This window comes from Suncus etruscus, chromosome 5 (genome assembly GCF_024139225.1).
Source record: "Suncus etruscus isolate mSunEtr1 chromosome 5, mSunEtr1.pri.cur, whole genome shotgun sequence".
Lineage (NCBI taxonomy): Eukaryota > Metazoa > Chordata > Mammalia > Eulipotyphla > Soricidae > Suncus > Suncus etruscus.
In genome coordinates, this window is record NC_064852.1 from 128,466,837 (window position 1) to 128,485,233 (window position 18,397).

Genomic DNA, 18,397 nt, shown 5'->3' on the forward strand with positions numbered 1-18,397 from the left:
AAGTGCGTCTCTCCAATTCCCTGGGATTGGGCCATGAGGCTTCTGCTTCAGCCTGTAGTGTTCTGGCTATGTTGTTCCTAAAGGGGCCCTCCTGGGCAGTGCTCAGGCAATTCTCAGCCATCCAGGACATTCACTGATGCCAATTGAGGTTCAGGGGGTGTAGGGCTGCTTGTTCTCTGCACCCCAGAGACCACCTGGTTCATGACTGCTGTCGGGGCCTTTCGGGGCTACTTCCTAAGTAAAATAGCGATGAAGTAGTGCAGTATATTCTGGTCCCTGCTGTGGTCTTTCTCTGCAGGAGCCTCCAGTCTATAAACACTGCCATGCTTGCTTTCTCTCTGGATAGGGCTGCAGGTCCTGGGCTCAACCTGGCTTCTCTTCTTTGCAGAGCCTTACTTCCATGCGGGTCGAACCCTACACCAAAGAAAGAACTTTCTGCTGTGACTTTCCCTGACATTATCCGCAATTAGCAAAGTCATGGCCGCAGAAAGATATCCGGAGAATCCTCTGAAGTATCTGTATCCAAACATCGATTAAAGACCATGCCTTTGGGAAGTATTACTCCAGGCCAAAGGAAGGTAAGTGGAGAGACAAGCAGGTGTATGTCCCTAACACAGAGGGGGCCACAGTGTGGTGACACCTGGGGGCTGGAGGTCTCAGCACCATCATCAGACAGAGGTTTCCCAGAGGCAGAGTTAGTTACACACCTGCACTTTGTAGGTACAGGGCAGCTGAAGTTCTCTCTGTGATGTTATTACTCAGTGGCCTCATTTTGATTAGTGAAAGAGGCATATATTGGTTTTTTGGGCCAGACCTGGCAGTTTTCTCTTTTTCTTTCTTTCTTTCTTCTTTTCTGTTTCTTCTTTCTTTCTTTCTTTCTTTTCTTTCTTTTCTTTCTTTCTTTCTTTCTTTCTTTCTTTCTTTCTTCTTCCTTCCTTCCTTCCTTCCTTCCTTCCTTCCTTCCTTCCTTCCTTCCTTCCTTCCTTCCTTCCTTCCTTCCTTCCTTCCTTCCTTCCTTCCTTCCTTCCTTCCTGTCTGTCTTTCTTTCTGTCTTTCTTTCTTTCTTTCTTTCTTTTCTTTCTTTCTTTCTTTCTTTCTTTTCTTTCTTTCTTTCTTTCTTTCTTCTTTCTTTCTTTCTTTTCTTTCTTTTTTCTTTCTGTCTTTCTCTCTTTCTTTCTTTCTTTCTCTCTCTCTTTCCTTCATTCCTTTCTTTCTTTCTCTCTCTTTCTTTCTCTCTTTCTTTCTTTCTTTCTTTCTCTCTCTCTCTCTTTCTTTCTTTCTTTCTTTCTGTCTTTCTTTCTTTCTGTCTTTCTTTCTTTCTGTCTTTCTGTCTGTCTTTCTCTTTTCTTTCTTTCTTTCTCTTTCTCTTTTTTTTCTTTCTTTCTTTCTTTTCTCTCTCTTTCCTCTTCCTTCTTTCTTTCTCTCTCCTCTTTCTTTCTTTCCTTCTCTCTTTCCTTTCTTTCTTCTTTCTTCTCTTTCTTTCTTTTCTTTCTTCTTTCTTTCTTTCTTTCTTCTTTCTTTCTTTCTCTTTCTTCTTCTTTCTTCTTTCTTTCTTTCTTTCTTCTTTTTCTTTTTGGTTTTGGGTCACACCTGCAGCACTCAGGGGTTACTCCTGGCTCTATGCTCAGAAAATCAATCCTGGCAGGCTCGTGGGACTATATGGGACGCCGGATTCGAACCATTGTCCTTCTGCATCTAAGGCAAATGCCTTACTGCTGTACTATCTCTCCGGCCCCCAGAACCGACAGTTCTTAGGGGTTACTCCTGGTTCTGTGCTCAGAAATTACTCCTGGCAGACTTGGGGGACTATATGGGATGCAGGACTCGAACCCAGGTCTGTTTCCGGTTGCCTGCATGCAAGGCAAATGCCCTACTGCTGTGCTACTGCTCCAGCCCCGCAATATTTTTTTAAGTGGGCTTTTCTGAATGGTATCTCTACAGAGAAGTTGTAAATAATGTATTCTTTTGGTTGGGAGATACCTAGTGAACAAAATGAAATGAAATCTTACTTGGGAAGAATTGGGGGGGAAGCAGTTTTGAAAAGCCCATCACTAGTCTGATGTTTTTATGAAAAGAAAAGTTGAGACCACTGTGGCCAACTGATTTTTGCCAGTTTGGAGGCATTAAAATGAAGGAACTGAAGCAGAGAGATGGAATGCATGCTCTGCCTGCAGGGACCCCAGGTTCCATCCCTGGTACCACATGGTCCCCTGAAGACCACCAGGTGTGTCCTCTCCCTTCAGAGGAAACTGATGCCTAAGAGAAGTAAACAGTTTAGTCAGGATGACTCAGTTAATGCTTAGATTTGACTGTAATTTAAGGCCCAGATTAGAAATCTTAGGCCTCCATCTTCAGTGACTTAGTACTTAAAAGAGTTGAGGTTGGGGCCTGAGCTATAGTACAGCAGGTGGAGCATTTGCCTTGTACCTGGCCAACCTGGGTTTGATCTCTGGCAACCCATATGGTCCCCTGAGCATCACCAGGAATAATTCGTGAGTACAGAGCCAGGCGTCACCCCTGACCACCACTGGGTGTGGCCCAAAAAATACAAAAAGGGAAAAGAAAAATAAAGGAGGTGAGGATAACTGAACACACCAGCACGACATATCAGGGTCAGAAATGTCAGTGTTAGCGCAGAGACTTTGGGGGAGAAGTTTCCCCCAGTTGACCCTGACAGCTGTGTGCCAAGCACCCACCAGCATGAACCACCGAAGCACAACTTTGTGACTCAGTCAGGGAGCTGAGAATTCCTTTTAACATACCAAAACTCTAGCCTGAATGAGGAGGATAAACTGTTGGTTAGAGGAAATAGTGGGCGTGTGATTTCTAAGAGTCTGCAATGTGTTTGCTTGTAGCATCCGAACCAATGGAGCTTGACGGCCCTAAAGGAACAGGATACATCAAGACCGAATTGATTTCTGTGTCTGAAGTGTAAGTGAACACGGAAGAGTGCCAGGTCTCAACTCCTCAGCCAGCCTGCTCTGGGCTGGGGCCTGTGGAAGAGGCTCAGACTTTACTTTTCTGTTGTCATTGCCTTGCTGCCATTCCCAATTGGACTTGTTTAAAAAAAGTGTTTTACTGCCTCCATAAGAAAGAAAAAATACCCACACCCTCAAAAATCCCCTAAAAGTTGTATTTAAGGTCTATAAATTCCCCCTCAAGTTGATATTTTGGGAAAAAAGAAAGTGTAAATAAAATAATCCAAAAAAGTTTGATCAGAGTGGGCCAGTAGTTCTTTTCAATTGAAACAAGGCCAGAGTAACCATAGAGATACTTTTTTTTTCCTGCTTGCTTTTATTTTGTTGTTTCATTTCATAAAAGGTAGAAAATAAATTTGGAAAAGTCATGGTCAGTTATTTGGCCTGCAGCAGTGTCTTGAGGTGCACGGATGTAGCCTTCATGTAAAACCACTCTGGAGCACCTTTATCTGCATACAAACCTCAAGGTAGGGATGAGGGAGGGACCTCCCAGAGTTCCTGTGGGTGCTTTATGGGCCAGGGGTACGCCCCAAGACCTTATCACCCAGGGGAAGAGGCACGGGACCCTGGGACGTACTCCTCAGGCTTCTGGAGTGTTCTGTGCTTCCAAGGGGCAGGGCTGGGGATACAAACCTCCCGGGACCTGTACTTTGTTCCAGGTATCTTCCATTCGGACCGCAGTAAAAGGTGAAATTACCCAGTCTGCAGGGCCCAGTCTGCACCCAGCTTGTGGAGTCCCGTGGCTAACTCCCCGCTTCTCCTCTCTCCTCATTTCAGCCACCCTTCTCGACTGCAGTCCACAGACAACCTTCTCCCCATGTCTCCTGAGGACTTTGACGAGGTATCCCGGATAGTGGGCAATGTGCCGTTGGACATGGTAAGTGCTGGGCCTGGGTGTTAGGGGCAGACTATGGACTTGGAGAGACAGGAAAGGGGGCTTGGATGTGCTGGGGTGAACAGGAGCCTGCTATGCTCTGAGGAGGGTTTTTCATTCTTGCCATTTCAAATACCCTACATCCTCCCGTGGCCCTTTAAAGTTGTTTGCTATGTCTAGGGATTGACATAAAACATGATGTCCATTATCTGTTAAGGAATTCAGGGTTCTCAGCTTGGAAAATGTTTCCCTTTGCCCTGTTATTTCAGCACCCATCTGGGTGAAAGAATGTTATTTTTAGGAAGGGAAGGGGCTCCTGGTCACAGGCAGTTCTAGTAATTACATGCTGTCAGCAGAGCAGCAACTCATGGCTCAGCCTTTTCGTTTGTGGATAGATTTGTACCATGAGCACTCACAGCTGAGCTGTGACGGGCTGGTTCTGGGTGCATTCAACACCTAGGACCAGTGAAACAGCTCAGGAACATCCCTGTTTTTGGTAGCTGTGCCTGTGGCCTTTTTTTGCCCATCAGTCTGGAATCCTTCATGCTAAAATCTTTTTTAGGTTGATCCCCTTTTTACTGAGGCTAATTTTAAGCTCTTTTCTACATGAAGCTATTCAAGTTCTATTTAAATTTTTTTTCATTGAATATTTTGGAAAAGTGCTTCTCTGAGTCATAACTGATGTCTGGCACAGGGAGCTGGTAATGAGGGAGGAGAAGGGAGAGCCGAAATAGGGAAGAGGAGAGGGCAGGAAGAGAATATGAGAGGGGATAGGAGGGGGAGGGAAGGGAAGATAGGAGGGAAAGATATGCCTGTGTTCGGGAAGGTGCTTTTATGACAGAAGTCAACCCCTGCTGAGATTCAACTGTCTGGTGTGTAATTGTTTTTCTTCATCCTGTCTCCTCACCTGGAACAGCATGGACTGGAGTCCTTTGAAAATGGCTTCTGACAGTGGTGTAGGAGACAAATCAGTTAGGAAAGAGCTTAGACCAGGTGATATAGTTATGTAGACAAGGTGAAATATATATACATATATACATAGTTATACATACACACACACACACCAGATCTGTATGTAGACCAGGTGATATAGAACAGTGAAATAGTTCTTTTCCTCCTGGCACATGTGAAATGAGCCTTTCCTATGTATGTGTATAGTTCCTGAGAAAATCCGTGATCACCTAGTCAGCCACTGTTAGCAGCTCCCAACAGCCTAAGACTTGCTTAATAAGCCTGGGAGCAGAACAGCTAGTTGGAAAGGCCTATGCAGAAAATGTGAGTGTCAAAATGGAGCAAGGACATTTCCCTACTCCCCTTGTATCTGAGTAATGGTACCACATCAGCATGATAATTATCACCCTCATGTTTGGGGCATTTATGACATGCTTGCTGGGCACCAAGAATGTCACAGGTGGGGGCCGGAGAGATAGCATGGAGGTAAGGCGTTTGCCTTTCATGCAGGAGGTCATCGGTTCGAATCCCGGCGCCCCATATGGTCCCCTGTGCCTGCCAGGAGCAATTTCTGAGCCTGGAGCCAGGAATAACCCCTGAGCACTGCCAGGTGTGACCCAAAAACCAAAAAAAAAAAAAAAAGAATGTCACAGGTAAGGACTTGCTAAGACATTGCAGTATGCTTCTGAGCTGTTTTTATGGCTGTGGAAGAAGAAATCCCCTTCCCCATAGAACATGACTTGACTTACGATCAAACCATCAGTAAATGGTCGGAAGAATATTTGAACCTGGCCAGAATGGTCCTACAATGGGTAGGTCGGATCTATAGTGGAGTTCATAGGGTATTTGCCTCGAATGCAGCCAACTCAGATTCAGTCCCCTAAAGGATCCCTGAACCTCACCAGAGGTAATATCCCTGAGCGCAGAGCCAGGAGTAAGCCCTGAGCATCACTGGGTATGGCCCCAAAACAACAAAGACTATTTGAACCCAACAGGTATCTTGGGAGCACACCCGGTCCACTCTTGAATAGCTCCCACAAAAAACTTCATGCAAAACCTGAGATAAAACTGTTAGCATAGACTTGAATATATTATTTCTTCTTTGTTATTGCAACAGGAGTGTGGATGTGGCTTTTGGATGGCAGGCCTGTGTTTAGGATAGAGAAACTGGCGGTTCAACTCTGTTATCACCCTTGTTCCCCTTGACCTTGGACAAATAAGATGGTCAAGTTCCCTCTGTGTGTGCAGGCACTGCAAGCAGGCCTGGCACTCATACAAAGTGCTGAGTGGAGTCTACAGCCAGACCAGGAAATGGGTTTGTGTTCTTTGGATACCTCCCCCATATTCCCACCATTCTCTTCCAGATGATTTTGTTCGTTTCATATCTAGAACAAAAGAAACCTATTCGATATCCTCACACATATGCAAGAAACATATAGAAGGTTACAGAAATGACTGAGAAGTCTGTTACTTGTCTTTCAATATCGTCAAGAGACAAGGGACACCCAAGAATTATTTGGGGAGGGAGCTCGAAATTCCTTCTTTCCAATCAGCTCAGCCCTTCTGCTTATTTTTATAAATCAGACTTGTTAGTGCATTGCTCCTTTCTTTGGTCTTGTTTTTTTGTTTGTTTGAGAGCCATAGACAGCAGTGCTCAATGCTTACTCTTGACTTTCCTCTCAGAGATCAATACTAGCTGGGCTCAGGGGACCCTATAAAGAACCCAGAATCAAAGCCGCATCAGCATCATGCAAGGACAGAGCCCTACCCTCAGAACTATCATTCCAACCCTTGCATGTTCATCTATTTATTATTATTATTATTATTAATTATTATTATTATCTTGTCTTGGGACCACATCCAGTAATGCCAAGGCTTAAACCTGGCTCTGCACTGAGGACATTTTTTCCACATGAGCTAATTTATAACAAAGTAATAAATTATGAAGTGTAACAAGGAAAGGCTCAGCAAACAGCAAGTGTTGGAAAAACTGGCCAGTCAAATGTTATAAAATGAGATCAGATCCTTATCTCACACCATGAGCAGAAATCATTTTAAAATTGAACAATGACCTTGATATCAGATCTGAATTAATAAATTATAATGAGAAAAACAAGCAGGAAAACACTTCATAACATGAAATCTATTTTGTTTTTGGTTTGGGGGGTCACACCCAGCAGCTCTTAGGGGTTACTCCTGGTTCTACACTCAGAATTTGGCCCTAACAGACTCGGGGGACTATAAGGGATACCGGGAATCAAATCCAGGTCCATCCTGGGTTGGCTACATGCAAGGCAAATGCCCTACAGCTGTGCTATCACTCCAGCCCCTAATATGGAATCTAAAGGCGAATCAGGGATGGGGTGATAGTACAGCTTGTAGAGTGTTTGTCTTACACATGGCTGCCCCAATGCACTGAGGAATTAATTCTGGCAGTGCCCTGGGGACCATATGATATGCTAGAGATCAAACCCAGGTCCCAGGTCAGCTTCAAGCAAGGCAAGTGCTTTGTCCACAGTATGCTCATTCATATGTATATATATAAATATATATACAAACACATGTATTATATATATTGCATTACTTTTCATTCTCTGATGACCAAGAGGAGTCATGGCAACTGAGATTTCTGATTTGGAAGGACTGAAATTCTATCTGTGCATTTACAGAAAAACAAATTACTGCTGTGACGCTCGAGTACAGGGGTTAAGGCACTTTCCGTATACACCGCCATTAAGGATTTGATTTCCCGACACCACATATGATTCCTAGAGCCTTGCCAGAAGTGCCCCTTAAGTGCAGAGCAAAAGTAAGCCAGATTTAGCTCCAACCCCAGGAAAAAAAATTGCTGCTGTCTTTTTTTTTTGTTTGTTTGTTTGTTTTTGTTTGTTTTTTGGGCCACACCCAGTGGTGCTCAGGGGTCACTTATGGCTGTCTGCTCAGAAATAGCTCCTGGCAGGCACGGGGGACCATATGGGACACCGGGATTCGAACCAACCACCTTTGATCCTGGATCGGCTGCTTGCAAGGCAAACACTGCTGTGCTATCTCTCTGGGCCCAATTGCTGCTGTCTTATGTAAGGTTTCTACTCGGTCCCATTGATTGGTTATGACTGACTAAAGTCTTCAGACATAGAAAGTGATAACATTTGTACTTATGGTTTCTTCTCTGGTAGAGATACAAGTCATTTTTTTCCCTAGAAGAGATAACCTAGAATAGTCTCCAATAGTTTAGGACCTTGTTTGGTCTCTACAATGATGTTCTGATTAATTTTCTCTCAATTTTGTATAAAACAAATTTTGTTTTTGGGGGGCAACACCCAGTGGTGCTCAGGGGTTACTCCTGACTCAGCTCAGAAATTACTCCTAGGCTCTAGGGACTAGTTGGGATGCCAGGGATCTAACCAGGGTCAGTCCTGGGTCAGCCATGTACAAGGCAAACAAGAGTCAAATCAGGGCAGCATGTGCAATGTAAGTGCCTTAATCCCTGTACTATTCTTTTTTTATTTTTATTTTATTTTATTTTATTTTAATTTTTTGGTTTTTGGGTCACACCCAGCAGCGCTCAGGGTTCACTCCTGGCTCTATGCTCAGAAATCGGTTCTGGCAGGCTCAGGGGGCCATATGGGATGCCGGGATTTGAACCACCGTCCTTTAGCATGAAAGGCAAATGCCTTGCCTCCATGCTATCTCGCCGGCCCCCTATATTTCTATTGAATCTGTTGAACTGGGGCTGGAATGGGGTGCATCGGCAGGGCATTTGCCTTGCACACAGCTGACCTAAGATGGACCATGGTTCAATTCCCCAGTGTCCCATATGGTCCCCCAAGCCAGGAGTAATTTCCTAGCGCATAGCCAGGAGTAACCCCTGAGTGTCACCTGGTGTAGCCCAAAAAACAAACAAACAAAAAAATCTTTTGAACTGATTTTTAAAAAGATTTCTGCCTTTTAAGAAATTCTATTTTGGGGCCAGCGAGGTGGTGCTAGAGGTAAGGTGTCTGCCTTGCAAGCACTAGGAAGGACAGCGGTTCGATCCTCCGTGTCCCATATGGTCTCCTCAAGCCAGGGGCAATTTCTGAGCGCTTAGCCAGGAGTAACCCCTGAGCATCAAACGGGTGTGGCCCGAAAATCCAAAAAAAAAAAAAAATTTCTATTTTAATAGATGCAAGATAGAAGTTTAGTTTGGGGAGTTCCCATCTAAATTAAAAACTGGTTTTTTATTTTTTCCAAAGCATATGTAGAATCATCCATAAATATCCTTATCCATTTAATTTTAAATGTATCTTGTTATTCTGTGTATTGAATATAAATGGTTAACTAATCAAAGAATTTTCATACAATCAGATATTTTAAAGAGCATAGACATAAAAGTCTCAATTATGTAGAAGAAGTACTGATAAAAACAACAACAACAACAACAACAACAACAACAAAAACCCTACATTAAAGGGACTAGCAGAATAGTACAGGGGGGCCGGCGAGATAGCATGGAGGCAAGGCAAGCTTTTCATGCTGAAGGACGGTGGTTCGAATCCTCGGCATCCTATATGGTCCCCTGAGCCTGCCAGGACAGATTTCTGAGCATAGAGCCAGGAGTAACCACTGAGCACTGCCGGGTGTGACCCAAAAACCAAAATAAAAAAAATAAATAAATAAAGAATAGTATAGGGATTAAGGCACTTACGTTGCACATGGCTGCCCTGATTTGATTCTTTATCCCTGAACACAAAGCCAGGACTGAACCCTGAGCAGTGCTGCGTGGCCACAGCCCCTTTCTCCAAAAACAAAAATAGAAAAGTTGCTGACTTTTCTATAACTCAGACAGATAGACAGACAGACAGACAGACAGACACACACACACACACACACACACACACACACACACACACACACATGCATGCACGCACACGCGCACCCGGTGAACTACAAAAGGCTCTTAGAGCTAAAAGGTGCTATGATATGGGCACAGTCCTTGTTAGACAGAAGGATTACTCTTTGGAATTAGTCTTGCTTGCCCTCAGCCCTGGTTATGATTTACATTCCATGCCTTCTCTTAGAACAAGGGACTGTGCTCCAAAGGTAAATAAAGGCACAGAGCCAGCTGCCCCACTTGGTGCTGAGGTAAGGTCTGGTCCAGCAGCCAGGGGACCTTAGGTTCTGAGGAAATTGTCTGAGAGAGACACACAGCACCAGTGTCTTCTGTGGCACAACCTGAGAAGTTGTTTAGTCTGGATTTCTTGTCTACTAAACTTTTCCTCTGTGAGGACACAAGATCTAGTCTGCTTTCTCAGAGGCCTTGAGTGAAAGCTGGTAATAGTCAGAGGGGTATTCATTCTGTACTATTTTCCCAACTATTCAGATGGAAATCTCAGGCACCTTTGCTTGTGCTAATTTAATCCTTTCTACAGATCTGTTTATATGCGACAGTTGGTTTCCTCAGAGTAGTGAGGACTTGGAATCTAGAGAAGTTGAGTAGCCTGTAGTCACACAACCAAGTGACAGGGAAAATCTTGAATCTTGGTTTGTCTTCGCTGCAATTCTTTTCTCTTCCCCTCCAGACATTCCCCCCTCCCCCCAGGCCTGTCTCTCTCGCACACTGTCTCCTCTCTTCTCATTCTGCCATGCTAACTATATACATCTAGGGGAGGAGGATCATACCTGGTGATGCTCAGGGACCAGGCCTGGCTCTGTGCTCAGGGGCTATGCCTGGTGGTATTTTTGGGGCCCATATATGGTACTGTACTTCAAATCATTCACCTTTGTACTATCTTGCTGGCCTTTTAGTACACATTTTTACTGAGCTAGATTGAAACAGAACAGCACATTCACTCTGTTTTCTGATGCTAAATATTTTTACAAACAGCCCAGTAGGTGACCAGTTACCATTGACTACTTGGAGTTCAAACAAAATGCGCCCAGTTCTCAAGAGGGTTTTAGTCTGTGCAGGGTTTCTGTTGCTTTGGCAAGGAGGCATCCCATTCTCTCTTTTTGGGGGCCTGACCTGTAGTTTGAGGCTATTCAATAGCTTCCCTGACCTCTGCCCTCTAGTTGAGGATCACAAACCTTAGACCTTTAGGGGGGAGCGGCAGGATCCCTGGCTTCGAACATTTGTTTAGAAGTGCAGGAAGTTAGGTGCGACAGTGGCAAAAGGCTGCTATTTGGATGAGCCATTCCCTGTCTGCTAAGGTCTCCCCGCATCCTCCCATTTCCAATGTGCTGGAAGTACTTGGGACAGGGGAGGACTGGAAAGAGTTCTAGAGAGATGAGTCTGATCTTCAGCCTGCATCATTTGTGGTTATTCCGACCAAATGACCTTTAAGGAAATTCATTTCCCTTTGTCCCCATCCCTCTCTCATTGGTCTACACTCAGCATTGCCTCACTCCTATTTATTTTGTTGTTGTTTGGGGACCACACCTTGTAGTGCTTAGAGGAAATTTTTGGTGGTGGTCTGGTGACCATATGTGATGCCAGGGATTGGCCACGTATAAGGCAAAGGCTCTACTTACTGTGCTCACTCTGGCCCTGTGTTGCCTCACTCTTACTTGGCTTGAGCCCATTTAACATATTGCTTTGTTGCTGAGCCTGGTTGAACTGACAGATCTCTGCCCACAGACTGCAGAGTAACAATCTATTAGGTCAGGTGACAGAAGAGGCCTCCATTAGTCTGGGTAAAGTTGTTCCCTTGCTAAAAGCTCCTGGGTCCCCAGTTTTATTTCCTGCTGCTTCAGCAAGGAACAGAAAGGTTCACCCATGAGTCTCCATGTCTTAAGATCTGCGTAATCCACTTACCTACATTTTATCTTTTCACAGATGAGTGGAGTCTAGATCCTGCATTTTTCTCAACTTCCCTGGCCAGCATTTTCCATGTGTTCTCATCTGTGATTTCCTCCTGCTACTCTGTTCCTCCACATCCTGTGTTTCTAGGGAAATGAAAGAACGGCCAACACATGTGCTGCAACCTGTGATAACAAGTGAATTTCCCCTTTATTCAGACACTCTGAAGGCCTTCATTCATCTTGTCCAAGGTAAAAGTGAAGGTCCGAGTCTCTGAAGAGTGGGTTTTGTAGATACCCAAAGCACAAGAATGCTAGCGGGAGGGCTTTGGTAAGGTACAAGTTTTGCAGTATCTAGAAAATGCTGAGAAAATGTTTGCAGAAGCAAGTGCAATATCTACCTGTTAAATGTAGCTGGATAGGTCACAGGGAACTTTTGGACCTGAGAATGACATGATTCTGCTCAGGAAAATTCTTGTTTTTTTTTTTTTTTTTTTTTTTTCTGCTTTAAATGTTACTGGAAGTGTCCCATTGGTTTATTAGTGAAAATTTTCAGAGTGAGGTTGACATTATAAAAACCCTTTATCACAAGCACTTCTCCTGCATCTCAGCAGCTCATGGGGCATATTTTATTACACCTCCATATTTAAAGAAAAACACAAATTCTGTATTTTTGAAAGGAAATAGTCTCTGTTTGCTGTAACTTTTTTTTTTTTTTTTTTTGGTTTTTTTGGGCCACACCCGGCATCGCTCAGGGGTTACTCCTGGCTATCTGCTCAGTAGTAGCTCCTGGCAGGCACGGGGGACCATATGGGACGCCGGGATTTGAACCGATGACCTTCTGCATGAAAGGCAAACGCCTTACCTCCATGCTATCTCTCCGGCCCCTGTTTGCTGTAACTTTAAGATACAGATTATTATCAAGAGAAGAAAGTAAGCGCACTTAAAAATACATGCCTAGAGTTTTCTTTTTAAACGTTGATATCAAGAATTTAATACATTCTGTGTGGTCATTGGGAAATAAAATTGCCTTCATAGTTCCATCAAGGGAACCAGCCTGCCAACAGTATTCTGGGAGACAAATCCTGTTAACTTTCCAAAACTTGAAGTTAACCATAAATGTGGATAGTCTCTCTGTTTTTTTGTTTTGTTTCGTTTTGGTTTTGTTTGTTTGTTTTTTGGGCCACACCCGGCGGTGCTCAGGGGTTACTCCTGGCTGTCTGCTCAGAAATAGCTCCTGGGAGGCACGGGGGACCATATGGGAAACCGGGATTCAAACCAACCACCTTTGGTCCTGGATCCACTGCTTGCAAGGCAAATGCCGCTGTGCTATCTCTCCGGGCCCAAGTCTCTCTGTTTAATTTGTCCTTATTCGTATTAGCTTGCTAGATTTTAGTTATTCAGAAAGTTTTCAAACTCAAAAGAAAAAAAATTACTGAGTAATTATTTAACCTGAATCTGACAACTAATTTGAAAACTTGTCCTGTGTAACTGCATTGTCAATTGTATATTCTTCGCTAATTCTTAATGTTCTCTGACAAATACACTTGCAAATGGTCCTTTCTCTTTATTGTGCCTTTCCTAAATCTCTTTTTTGATTGGTTGCTGTTTTGTGAAGTATATCGTGTTACTTTCCTTCAGTCCCATAAAATGCAGCCTAGGGAACAGTGTTGAAAGATTCGTTTATAATTTCCACAAACTACTGTGTATATCTGTTTTCTTTTTTGCATTATCACCACCACCATGATATGTTTATTAGAGTGACTTGTTTTTACTTTTGTCGGGATAATGTTTTCTTGCAGTCTGTTTCAAGTACATATATATGTACATGTCGGTGTGTATATAATTCATTAAATATAATTTAATATACATGGGGCACTTTCATTGGTACTGAATACAAGTTAAAGCCTCCACTTAGTTTTCACATCAGATGGGTGACCCTGATTGGATTTGCATTGACTTTGTAAGTTAAATTAATGAAGAAACAAAGAATATCAATTTTTAAAATTGTAATTGCTGCTGCCTTTTAATTCTTTGTTCTGGTTTTGCCACTGAAAATGATTTAGCATGATTTCAGTTTACTACACTAGTCCAGAAACTATAGTATTCAAATTCTAATTTAGTCTTTTATCAGTAGCATTTGGTGCAAATTGACCAACATTTATATATAAGATCAATATTTTACCCAATTATTTCTTTACTTGATTAAAAAATATCAGTCCTTATTTGAAAGAAAGATGAATGGCAGGCATACTTCCCTTTAGTGTTATCTCTGCTTGCAGTCAGTCTTGGAATGGCAGATTTAGGTCAGACCATAGATGAGATCAGAGTGGAAACTTAAGAGACAGGTTGCTGTCGGTGCCAACAACAAACCAGCACACAAAATGTACTTTTGTCTTACTGATGGGCAGAAGCTTCCAAATACATCAGTGATTTGATACCTACTTTAAATGAATTTTATTCTCAATAATGTAAGTTTTTAATTTAAAAATTCATATAAAATCAAACTCCACATAACTTCAAAGTAGTCATTTAAATACCTTCATCATTAGATAATGCTATTACTGGGAAGTTATTGCACCTACACACACAGAGGAAAAAAATACCATTTTTCTCTAAAGATGTCACACGTTGAGGCCGAAGAGATAGGATGGAGGTAAGGCATTTGCCTTGCATGTAGAAAGTCAGTAGTTCGAATCCCAGCATCCCATATGGTCCCCCGAGCCTGCCAGGAGTGATTTCTGAGCATAGAGCCAGGAGTAACCCCTGAGCACTGCCGGGTGTGACACAAAAAAACAAAAAAATAAAAATAAAAAGATGTCCAAGTCAGAAAGCCATCGGCTCTTAGGGGAAGGGCATTGTGTGTGTGGGAAGAGAGTGCGGAATTGGATAAAAATCGCCAAGTTGAACGTAAGCTGAAAAGTTAAACTTAATAATTGTTTGGAAAGTTGTCAGGAAATAGTGAAAAAGACTCAAATTCTGAAATCCTAACAAATGTAAATATTTTCCTCTCCATGGCTATAATATTTATACCAAGGAAGTAAAGTAAAATAAATAAGAGCTGTATTTCTCCAGGGATAAAGTAAATTAAAAAAAAAAAACCCTCTCTACTCAGGACAAATCAGTATTTCTATATTTTTGAGCATTATCAGAAGTCACTAAGTATTTCCTGATTTAAGGATATTTTAGCAGTGTTTTAGTGTAATGCTTATAGAGCCAAATATAAACAAAAAAACTTGTATCGTACCATCTGGAATAATTTTATTATTACAGGAACGTTTCCGGAGGTACATTAAGTCAGAAGTGACAATATTTTTCTGCCACTGGCCCTTTGGATACTTATCACAGCATCTATGGGTCCTATAGTATCAGTCTCTCCCTTCAGGCCACATGATTTTGTGGATCTTTCAGTGCCCACAGTTTGGATGTTCCCTACTCCTGCATTCAGTGAAAATAAATGTTTATTGTCAGCAAGCAGGAGCAGGAAATGCCATATATCAGAATGAATACAGCATTCCTTTCACCATCTTCCACAAATTGATCCCAGACCACTCCATCCACAAGTTAGAACTTATTCTTAAAGCTCTACTACCTATATAAAAGCCTAGGATGTTGTTTCCAAAATACTTCACATGACTTCTTTTGATTAGTTAAGATCCACATATTCATTAAAAATACCAAAACCCGGTTACTAGTTTTGAATTTTGAAAAATAGTGGTAAATAAGCCAACATGCCTGTGCTTTGTGGTACTTCAAGTTGTTCTCAGATATGTACCATTATCCTTCTCATGAAAATGTAAGAGACATTGTTAAGCAAACATAGCCAAAAGCTATAGATAATTTAAATTTCATATAAGACTGTACACTTTTAAAGACATGGCACTTAAAATTGTTTTAGGAAAGATAAAAAGGGTACTATTTTTAGAACCTGATGGATTTATATAGTTTGCTCAGGGTCACTGACTAAAATACTTGGCTTGTAAATGGTGTCAAAATAGAAAGCTGTCAAATACCTATTATAAAAGTATGCAAATTCTTTATTACATGAGGGATGATGCTACTTTTGTACCATACTGTTGGTATCTTATACAACCTTTCCCCACTTTTTTTTTACATTAAAAGAAGTCAAATAGGGGCCGGGCGGTGGCGCTAAAGGTAAGGTGCCTGCCTTGCCTGCACTAGCCTTGGACGGACCGCGGTTCGATCCCCCGGTGTCCCACATGGTCCCCCAAGCCAGGAGCAACTTCTGAGCACATAGCCAGGAGTAACCCCTGAGCGTTACCGGGTATGGCCCAAAAACCAAAAAAAAAAAAAAAAAAAAAAAAAAAGAAGTCAAATAGTCTTCGTATTTTTTTGCCATGATGACTTTTACTGAGTATATTTCCTAGTAGATGTCCTACATGGAGTGGTAGTAAAGGACATGAAACCTGGTGTCAGTTCAGCAAACAGAGCAGAGATTAAAAATACCCAATCTTGGGCCAGAGAGCACAGGCGTAGGATGTTTGCCATGTGGCCAACCCAGGATGGACCTGGGTTCAATCCCCAGCATCCCATATGGTTCCCCAAGCTTGCCAGGAGCAATTTCTGAAAGCAGAGCCAGTAGAGTAACCCAAGCACCACCAGGAATGCCCCCATGCTTTGTATTAAAGAAGCCTGGGTTTAGCCTGTAGTACTGCATGGTCCACCAAGCACCATGACAGTGAGCTGGCAGTACTGGATGTGTCCCAAACAACAGAAATGTCCTAATCTTTGTCCCTTTATAAAGGATTGACAGAGCAGGGTGATTGGAGCATTAACACTGCAGATAGAATGCTTGCCTTGCATTGGGCTTATCTGGGTCTATTCCTAGCATCCCATATGGTCCTCCTGAGCACTGCCAGGTATGCTTGGAATGTTCCTTCCCAAAAAATGTTAAAGGGGTTAAAGAGCTTTCCTTGCATATCATCAACCCCAGTTTGATCCCAGCTATCAATATGGTTCCCCAGTAACTCCAGGAGTAAGCCTTGAGCACCACTAGGTGTGACCCCTCAAAACTATCTATTTTTTAATCCTTCCTATCCCTAAATACACTTACCATCCCTAATAATACCTCATCTGCTAGTGAATCTTATCATTATAAAATGCCCATTTCCCAGAAAGCTTTTTATCAATATCATCTCTCTCCTTCATAGGCTATGTCCCAATTCAACCTGGTCTGTCATTTGCTCACTCATTTATTCTGTGGGTTAGATACTAAAACTAGAAAGATCACCCTTTGATATAGCAGCACTGTGAATAGAAAATGATTTTAATACTCCAGTAAACTATGCTATCTCACTAAAAAGAATTTAGAAAAATAAATAAATTGTAAAGATTGCCCAACCTTCAAAATTCTTCCACATAGGTTTGAGAATTAGTACAGCAGGTATTGCATTTATTTGCCTTGCAGGCAATGGACCCAGGTTTAATCCTCAGCACCCCAGATGGACCTCCAAGCCTGCCATGAGTAATCCTTGAGCACAGAGCCAGGAAAAAGCCCCAGGCACCACTGGGTGTGGCCTTAAAACAAAAGCAAACAAAAAATTACCCCACAAAAATAAGACATTCATGTATCCAGATTCAGTATAATTTGTTTTTCCCTACACTTTTTATTATTCATGCTGCTTTTCCCTTCACTTCTCTCTGCTATGCTGACACACAACTCTAATTGACTACTGTTGTGAGATTTAAATTGCTGCATGTATGCTTCTACTTAAAGCTTCACAGAGAACAAACAGGCCTTTTCTAATATGGAGGTAGTAGAGACCTTCTATCCAGAGTGAGCACAGAGAGACCTACTGTTTGTGTGTGGTAGGGGACAAAACATGGCACTAACAGTTCAGTATCACAACTGACTTGTTCCTGAGATTCAGCCTTATATGGGCTAAAAGAATTTTTTTTTGATGCCTTTTCCAATTCCAAAGTGCCATTATGCCCATTAGCACTGGTAGAGACATAAATAAGGACAAATTAGTTGCTGATAGACTACTGGTCATTAAAAATGACATCCATGCTGTATTTGGCCATTTTCCATGGAGAATAAACCACTCACTAACACTCCATCTGTGAAACAAAAGTTTCTGCTCTGGGAAGTGACTGTCATTCAGCACATCTGAGAACGAGGAGCTTTGGTTTTCCGGATGGGCTAGCTCACATCCTTGTGTGATGTTCCTGGGTTCTTCCTTAATCTTTCTTCTCACTGAAGTAGGTTAGAACACTTTCTAATGGGGGATGATGAGATTAATGGCAATTCAAGTGACTACTTCCTAATCAGAAAAGGATACTACTAGCTCTTAGAGAACTGCAAATGTACTCATGTTCATGAACATGAACTAATGTTCAAAGATAAACCCTCGCAAGAGTTTCATTTAAGTCACTGAGGTAACCTTACCTGATATTTGCAAAGTACCTGGCTCATAGTAGGTATATGAAGTGGATTGGAATTAACTAGACATGGTCTCTGTGCTCAGTGAAGTTCCCACCCATTAGGAAAAAAAAAAAAAGACTTTTTTTTTTTCATATTTTTGATACATGTATTTTTATTACACCATAAAAAGCAATACTACCTGATTTCATTTAAAATAAATATTTTCCAAATTCAGAATTTTAGAATACTTACAACTTAATAGTTTTAAAGATTAGATTCACTTTGGGAGCTTCCAGAAGCAAATACATTCATTCATAGCTGTACAATCCCCAGGAAGAATCTAAGTCCAATAGTAGGTCATTCAGTCCCTGTCAGAATGACAACTGCATCCAATGGTGGATAGTGAATCCAGCTCTGCAGCTGAGAGGCAGTTGG

The 18,397-nt window shown here is 42.2% G+C and overlaps 1 protein-coding gene across 1 annotated transcript in view; it reads left to right on the forward strand.

The window, feature by feature from the left end:
• The window catches only part of STAT1 (signal transducer and activator of transcription 1), a 56,899-nt gene extending 45,135 nt beyond the window's left edge, over nucleotides 1–11,764 (forward strand). The window contains 7 exon segments of the mRNA XM_049773333.1: nucleotides 389–405; nucleotides 408–467; nucleotides 469–534; nucleotides 536–578; nucleotides 2,856–2,931; nucleotides 3,756–3,855; nucleotides 11,615–11,764. Coding sequence (XP_049629290.1) covers nucleotides 389–405; nucleotides 408–467; nucleotides 469–534; nucleotides 536–578; nucleotides 2,856–2,931; nucleotides 3,756–3,855; nucleotides 11,615–11,629 — 377 coding nt within the window. The 3' untranslated portion in view covers nucleotides 11,630–11,764.
• The last annotated feature ends 6,633 nt before the right edge of the window (nucleotides 11,765–18,397 follow it).